This window comes from Callorhinus ursinus, unplaced genomic scaffold, assembly GCF_003265705.2.
Source record: "Callorhinus ursinus isolate GAN/ISIS: 27379988/994484 unplaced genomic scaffold, GSC_fseal_2.0 scaffold1, whole genome shotgun sequence".
Classification (NCBI taxonomy): Eukaryota; Metazoa; Chordata; class Mammalia; order Carnivora; family Otariidae; genus Callorhinus; species Callorhinus ursinus.
This window is the reverse complement of record NW_027397063.1, coordinates 141,589,338-141,597,914: the sequence shown is the minus strand read 5'-3', so window position 1 is coordinate 141,597,914 and position 8,577 is coordinate 141,589,338. Positions and strand designations below refer to the sequence as shown.

The following is an 8,577-nucleotide window of genomic DNA, read 5'->3' as shown; positions in this document are numbered from 1 at the left end:
TAGGTCTCTCTCTCTCTCTCTCTCACACACACACACACACACACACACACACACACACACACACACACACACGACTGAGGGCCGAAGCAGCATCTCACTTCCTTTGCTATCTTCAGCTCCCAGCACGAACCTGAAATAGAATCTTTATACAATAAATATTAAATGAGTGAATAATTGCTTAACAAATTAGAGAACAGACGGATGAAGAGAGGTAGTTAGGAGCCAAGTTTTGCAACCAGACTGGCCTGGCTGTGCCAATGAACCATTCTCCATTGGTGCCTCACACTAAGCTCACTTTAAGAAGGTCGATGCAAAAGCGGCTCCCGCAGAGGGAGGCAAAGCGGAAAGGACGCGGCCGGAAGCGGAAGGGCGGCAAGGAGTTAGCGGCGTCTCAGTTGCCATGGAGACGGGAAGAGCCAGAGACCGACTGTCTGCAGAGTCTGGGTCCTACGCATTCCGGGGTGCGACGTGGACGCCAACCTCGCATCTGGCCGGGATCCGCAGCCCCAGCGAGTCCACCTGGCTGTCCTCCTTAACCCACTCCGAGGCCTTTCACTACAGCTTCGGGGGCCGGGCCCGCCGCGTGGGGCCCCTCACGCTCCAGCCGCTCCCCGAGCCGCAGCTGCTGAGTCTGCGCCCCACCTCGCTGCGCAGCCAAGACATCTCGCACTTGCTCACCGGCCTCTTCCGCAACTTGTACACTAACGAGGTGATCGGCGAGGACCTGAGCGCGAGCTTGATCAAGGCCCGCGGCAGCGAGGATGCGCGCCACGAGGAGTTCGTGGACGAGCTGCAGCGGGTAAGGCGGCCCCGGAGCCCCGCGCGCTCCCTGCCCTTGCTCACCGGGGACACGGTGGCGTCACGTCCGCGGACAGTGCGGGGGGGGGCCCAGGGCGCGCCCCTAGAAAGGCAGGCCCCCGCAGGACTCAGCCTCTCGACAAGTGCCAGCATCTGCTGGTTGCCAGGCACTGGGGATGCAGCTAGGAAAACGCAAAGCCCCTGCCCCAGTGTGTTCGACATCTAGTGGAAGAGCACTCTCTCCGCACGTTTACAGAAATACGCACATAAGGCCTATGTCTGTAGCGCCTATCCATCTTCATTTTTCTACGTGCATACACACACGAAATAATTGCATATGTAAATAAAAGGACTGGGGCAGATAGCCGAATAGTTGTTGTTTCCTGAAGATGGTAAGGCTAAAAGTCACCCCATTTGGGGTGCCTGTCTTTGTATCACAAACCACAATCGTAACCTAGGCATTCATGCCCAGATTTGAGGAAGCATGACTCGTCTCTGGGAGGCAACTGCTTCCTCGTCTGTACAAGGAGGAAGGCAGCTGACTTGGACCCTCTCTGCTGAGTCTGACGGCTGCCCACACTGCTGAGGAATCCCTTAAAGGGAGTCTCAGGTGAGGTGGGCATCTGGGTGGCACGCCTCTGTCTACCACAGGTGGTGTGCTAACTTGTGTTTGCTCTTTCAGAGTTTGGGTGGCAGCTGTGAAGGCAGGAGGCAGAGTTTCAGGCTCGGCTCTGTTCCCGAATTTACTATGAAACCTTTAAGCCTTTTCCCTCTGTGGGTCCCAGTTTTCACATCTGTTAGGTTGGACCAGTTGGTCTCCATAGTTCTGTGATTGTTCTGTGCTTCACAGGAAGCCCGATGCTGGGGGTGGGGGTGAGTAAAGCTCTGCGATCTCAGCCTATTTCTGTGCATTTGATGGTCTACCTGCCAGATTCGGAAGGTCTATAAGCAGCGACTGGATGAAATTGAAATGTTGGAGAGACATATCATTCAGGCCCGTGCACGAGCCCTTGCAGAGAAAGAACGGATCATGCAACTGGCCGAAGTGCATGTCCTTGATACCTTCCTCAAGATGCCTCCAGGTGTGTATAATGAACTCCCAACATGCCCTTCACCTGATTCTCCAGCCGTTAATATATTACAGTGTTGGCTCTACGGACCACTCTCTAGTCTTCTTGTGAATGTTTGGAGATCAAATTACAGATGTGATGTTTCATTACCACAAAACACTCTAACATGCATGTCTCCAAAACAGGGACTCTCTCCTATGTAATCAACATACAACCATACAAGCCTAGAAATCAGCATTTGTGCAACACTAACCTCCAATTCACAGATCCCATTCAGATTTCACCAGCTGTCCCACAGTGGCTCTTTCTCTTCTCTGGTCCAGGACTCTGTCTAGGAAGTCATGTTGCATGTGATTGTCAAGACCCATTTTTAGGGGTTCTTGGGTGGCTCAGTCAGTTAAGCGTCTGCCTTCAGCTCAGGTCATGATCCCAGGGTCCTGGGATCAAGTCCCACATCTGGCTCCTGGCTCAGCAGGGAGCCTGCTTCTCCCTCTCCCTCTGCCTGCCACTCCCCCTACTTGTGCGTTCTCACTATCAAATAAATAAAATCTTTAAAAAAAGACCCATTTTTAGAGTATTCAGTTTGAAAGAATTTCTTGATCTTTTCTTGTTTTTCATGTTCTTTAAAAAAATTTCTTTTCTGGGGCACCAGGGTGGCTCAGTCAATTAAGTGTCTGACTCTTGATTTTGGCTCAGGTCATTATCTCAGTGTTGTGGGATCAAGCCCCGTGTTGGGCTCTGTGCTGGGCAAGGAGCCTGCTTGGAATTCTTCCTTCATCTCTCTCTTTCTCTCTTTCTCCCTCTCTGCCCCTCCTCTCTCTCTCAACCTCTCAAAAAAATTCTTTTTTATTTGAGTACAATTGGAACACAATGTTACATTAGTTCCATGTGTACAACTTAGTGATTTGACAAGTTTATGCATTATGCTGTGCTCACCACACGTGTAGGTACCATCTGCCCATACCTCCCAATCACAATGTCATTGACTGCATTCCTTATGCTGTGCCTTTTGTTCCGGTGACTTTTCATTCCATAATTGTCTTTCATATTCTTGACAGTTGTGTTTTTCTCCCCCAATTTTTTTTAAAATTTTTTATTTATTTATTTGCGAGAGAGAATGAGAGAGAGAGAGAAAGAGAGCACGCACATGAGGGGGGAGGGGCAGAGGGAGAAGCAGACTCCCCGCTGAGCAGGGAGCCCGATGTGGGACTCAATCCCGGGACTCCAGGATCATGACCTGAGCCGAAGGCAGTCACTTAACCAACTGAGCCACCCAGGTGCCCTCCCCCAATTTTTTTTATTGTGCCTAAGGATGCATAAAACTTACCATCTTACCTATTTTTAAATGGACAGTTCAATGGTATTAAGTACATGCATAATGTTGTATGAACATCACCACCCTCCATCCCCAGAACTCTTTTCATTTTGCAAAACTAAAACTCTGTACCCATTAAACAATAACTTCCCATACCCTTACCCCAGCCCCTGGCAACCACCATTCTACTTTGTGTCTCTACAACTTATTTTTTTTTAAGATTTTATTTATTCATTTGACAGAGAGAGCAAGCAAGAGCACAGGGAGAGGCAGAGGGAGAAGCAGACTCCCTGCTGAGCAGGGAGCCCGACATGGAGCTCGATCCCAGGACCCTGAGATCATGGCCTTAGATGAAGGCAGACACTTAACTGACTAAGCCACCCAGGTGCCCCTGTCTTTACAATTTAGACTACTCAAAGTACCTCATACAAGTAGAATCATACAGTATTTGTCTTTTTGACTGGCTTATTTCATTTAGCTTAGTGTCCTCAAGGTTCACCCATGTTGTAGCCTGTGTCAGAATTTCCTTCCTTTTTAAGACAGAATAGTATTCCATTGTATGTATGTACCACATTTTGCTTATCCATTCATCCATTGTTGGTCAGTTGGGTTACTTCCACATTTTGGCTATCATGAATAATGCTGCTCTGAACAGGGTGTACAGATATCTCTTTGAGACCCTGCTTTCGATTCTTTTGGGTGTATACCCAAAAGGGGAATTGCTGGGTCGTATGGTAGTTCTATTTTTAATTTTTTGAGGCGCCACCATACTGTTTCCCACAATAGCTGTATCATTTTCACATTCCCACCAAGAGTGCACGAGGATTTCCATTTCTCCACATCCTTGCTAACACTTGTTATTTTCTGTTTTTTTTTTTTTTTTTTGTGATAGTAGCTCTTCTAACGAGTGTGAGGTGGTATCTTATTGTAGTTTTGATTTGCATTTCCCTCCTCATTAGTGATACTGAGCATCTTTTCATGGACTTATGGCCATTTGTATATCTTCTTTGGAGAAATGTCCTTTCAAATGCATTTTTAAATCATTTTTAAGTTGTTGCCTGTGCCTTGGTGTCATATCAAGGCATATAAGAAATCACTGTCAAATCCAATGCTGTGAAACTTTTGCCCTATATTTTCTTCTAAGGATTTATTGTTTTAGGTCTTACATTTAGGTCTTTGCTTAATTTTTTTAATTGGAGTATAATTAACATACAGGGTTATATTAGCTTTAGGTATACAATGTAATGATTCAACAATTCTATACATTACTTAGTGCTCATCATGATAAGTGTACCCCCCCTTTTCTTTTGAAATTGAGTCTGTTTTATTGGCTCTAAATAAAATTTTGTGCTTAATGGAACTAGCTTCTACAAATTCTTAAGGGATCTAAATGTACAAGATGTTCCAAAATAGCCAAGACCCATGTTTTGTGTTTAGTAAAAGCAAATGGCATTAAGCACCAGTGTGAAGAAAATTCTCCATTACAAAATTGGAAAGCCATGTATGTATCCCACCAGAGGACTAGCACCTACCTTGCCGTTTGTGTCATCAAAGATAATTACACTAAAGCTGGACTCAGCCTCTCCCCACTGACTTCAATTCTTTATACAACCTTCTCCTTAACCTTGTGGCAGGTGAATTAGGCAGTGATCTCACCATGTTCTCTGAGCCATGAGGAAAGGGAGAGGAGCCGGGGGGAAGCTCAGGAAGGAACATTTGCCTCTGCACTAAAGCTTACTGCTCTGAGTTAAGTAAGCTTCATCCTTATCTTACAGATGAAACTGAAACTCCACAAGTTATGCTACCTTGTTCAAGGTTACCCAGCTAGTAAGTGGTGGGAGGTCTTTTAGTCAAAGTGGAATTTATAACTTGGAGTGGCTGATACACCATCCAAATAAAGATATAAGTTTGAGTTTTTTGGGTAGGGAAGGATATACTTAACATTAGAGCGTCTTCAGTGGTTCTAACCTTGGGGCAGTGCTGTCCTCCTAGGGGGCATGCAGAAATATTTGGAAGCATCTTTGGTATGTCAGTAAAGGGGGTGGGTTGTGTTCCTGGCTTTTAGTACTGCATTGGTCAGGGATGCTAAGACACGCTGCAGTGGTTAAGATGGTTCCACATAACAAAATATCTATCCCAAGATGCAAATAGTTTCCTGTTGAGTAACACTGTAGGTGCCTCATTAAGTTCATGAGTTAGAAGTGATGAAATTACTTTAACTCCCTTTGGCATGAAGTCAGACTGAGAGATGCAGTGACTCACGATAAGTGTACTCTTAATCCCTTTCATTTCACTCACCACCCCACCCACCTTCCCTTTGGCAACCTTCAGTTTTTTCTCTGTATTTAAGAGTCTCGTTTTTTATTTGTCTTTTTTTCTTTGTTCATTTGTTTTGTTTCTGAAATTCCACATATGAGTGAAATCAAATGCTTATTGTAGCATTATTTACAACAGCCAAGATATGGAAGCGCCCAAGTGTCCATCAATAGATGAATGGATAAAGAAGATGTGGTACGTATATGCAGTGGAATATTACTCAGCCATAAAAAAGCATGGATCTTGCCATTTGCAACAACATGGATAGACCTAGGGGGTATAATGCTAAGTGCAATAAGTCAGAAAGAGAAAGACAAAGATCTTTGACTAACTTTGATATGATGTTTTATATGGTGTTAGATAAGGGTCCAACTTCATTCTTTTGCACAAGGATATCCACTTTCCCAAGCATCTTTTGTTGAAAAGACTGTTCTTTCCTCATTGAATGGTCTTGGTATACTTGTCAAAAATCATTTGGCCATATATGTGAGGGTTTATTTCTGGGCTTTTTATTCTATTCCATTTCTTTCTATGTCTATCTTTATGCCAGTACCATATTATTTTGATAACCATAGCTTTGCAGTAAGTTTTTTTTGGGGGATTAAGAATTTTTTTAAGAGTTTATTTATTAGAGAGAGAGAGAGACAGAGATAGTGAGAGAAAGCACAAGCAGGGAGGAGAGGGAGAAGCAGGCTTCCCGCTGAGCAGGGAGCCCAGTGTGGGGCTCGATCCCAGGACCCTGGGATCATGACCTGAGCCGAAGGCAGACATGCTTAATCGACTGAGCGACCCAAGTGCCCCTGCAGTAAGTTTTTAAATTAGGCAGTGTTAATCCTCTGGTTTTGTTTGTTCTTTTTCAAGATTGTTTTGGCTATCAGGGATTCCTTGAGATTCCATGAGACTTTTAGAATGGGTTTTTCTATTTCTGCAAAGAACATCGTTGGGATTTTGATAGGGATTGTATTCAATCTGTAGATCACTTTGGGTAGTATTGACATTTTAGTATTAAATCTTCTAATCCATGAGCATGGAATATGTTTCCATTTATTTATGTCATCTTTAATTTCTTTCAGCAATGTTTGGTACTTTTCATTGTAAAAGTCTTTCACCTTTTTAGCTAACTTTTAAGTATTTTATTCTTTTTGATGCTATTTTAAATGGAATTGTTTCCATAATTTCCTTTCCAGATCGTTCATTGTTGATAGAAATGCAACTGATTTTTGCATGTTGACTTTGTGTCCTGTTATTTTGCTGAAATTCATTTATTCTAACAGGTTTTTTTTGTGTGTGTGGGACTTTTAGGGTTTTCTACATATAAGATCATATCATCTGCAAACACGTGAATTTACTTCTTCCTTTCCAATTTGGATTCCTTTTTCTTTTTGCCTAATTGATCCAGTTAGAACTTCCAGCACTAAGCTGACTAGAAGTAATGAAAGCAGGCATCCTTGCCTTGTTCCTAATCTTAGAGGAAAAGCTTTCAGTCTTTTACCATCGAGTATGATGTTTGCTACTGGTTTTCTATCTGTGGCTTTTATTAGGTAAAGGAAGTTCCCTCCGAGTCCTAGCTTTTTTAGTGTTTTTATCATGAAAGGGCATTGAATTTTGTTTTGTGTTATTTCTGCATCAATTGAGATGATCATATGATTTTTTTCCCTTCACCCCACTAATGTGGGGTATTACACTGATCACTTTTCAAATGTTGAACTACCCTTGATTTCCGGGAGTAGATCTCACTTGGTCATGGTATATAATTCATTCAATAAGCTGCAGGATTCGATTTGCTAGTATTTTGCTGAGGACTTTTGCATTGAGGTTCGTAAGAGATATTGGTCTGTAGTTTTTCGGTTTTTTTTTTGGTAGTGTCTTTGTCTGGCTTTGGTATCAGGGTAATGCTGACATTATAGAATGTGTAACTCTGTTTTTTTAACTTAAGAAGAGTTGGTATTATTTCTTTAAATATTTGGTAGAATTCACCGGGGAAACCACCAGGTCCAGAACATTTTGGAGGGGGGAGACTTTTGATTACTGATTGAATCTCCTTAACTAGTTATAGGTCAATTCAGATCTTCTATTTCTTTGGGATTTTGTCTTTGTAGGTTTCATATTTCTAGGAATTTGTCCATTTTATCTGCGTTATCCCATTTGTTGGTGTAGAATTGTTCCTAGTACTCTCTTATAATCCTTTTTATTTGTGTGGAATCGTTGGTAACATCCCCACTCTCATGTCTGATTTTAGTCATTCGGGTCTTCTCTTTCTCTTAGTTGATCTAGCTGAAGTTTTGTCAATATTGTTGATTTTTCTGAAGAACCAACTTTTAAGTTCATTATTCATTAATTTTCTCTATTGTTTATCTGTTCCGTATTTATCTGTGCTCTAGTCTTGTTATTTCCTTCATCTAGCTTTGGGTTTAGTTTTTCTGGTTTCTTAAGTTCTTAAGTTAGATTGCTGATTTGAGATCTTTCTTGTTTTTAAATGTGTTTATAGCTGTAAGTTTCCTCCTTGGCACCACTTTCACTATGTCCTGTAAGTTCTGGTATGTTATGTTCTCGCTTTCATTATTTGTCTCTAAGTAATTTCTAATTCCTATTTGTTTCTAAGTAGTTTCTAATTCTAATTCCTCTAATTCTAATTGTGATTTCTTCTTTGGTCTGTTGGTTGTTTAAAAGTGTGTTGTTTAATTTCCACAATTTAGTGAATTTTCCAGTTTCCTCCCATTACTGATTTCTAAATTCATCCCATTGTTGTCAGAGAAGATACTTTGTATGGTATCTATCCTTTAAAATCTACTGGGGTTCAATTTGTGGCCTTACATATGATCTGGGAAATGTCCCATGTGCACTGGAGAACATTAAGCTGCTCTTGTTGGGCAGTGTTCTGTCTGTGTCTGTTAGATCTACTTAGTCTATTGTGTTCTTCAAGTCCTCTGTTTCCTTACTTATTTTCTGTCTGGTTTTTCTGTTATTGTAAAAGGGGTACTGAAGGTTCCAACTAGTATTGTAGAACTGTCTATTTCTCTCCTCAATTCTGTCCATTTTTGCTTCATTATTTTGATGACCTGTCATTAAGTGTCTAAA

At 42.3% G+C, this 8,577-nt stretch overlaps 1 protein-coding gene across 8 annotated transcripts in view; it reads left to right on the top strand.

Moving 5' to 3' along the window:
• Window positions 1-83: 83 nt before the first annotated feature.
• Window positions 84-8,577, top strand: part of DLEC1 (DLEC1 cilia and flagella associated protein) — an 83,011-nt gene continuing 74,517 nt past the window's right edge. For 4 of the 8 annotated variants that reach the window (XM_073901999.1, XM_025884292.2, XM_025884317.2 and 1 more), the window contains exons 1-2: window positions 89-799; window positions 1,730-1,880. In XM_073901999.1, the coding sequence (XP_073758100.1) occupies window positions 401-799; window positions 1,730-1,880 (550 nt within the window). In that variant the 5' untranslated portion in view covers window positions 89-400. Of the gene's footprint in view, window positions 800-1,729; window positions 1,881-8,577 lie in introns of all 8 variants that reach the window. The other 4 variants (XM_025884324.2, XM_025884286.2, XR_012381052.1 and 1 more) reach the window with 3 other exon arrangements.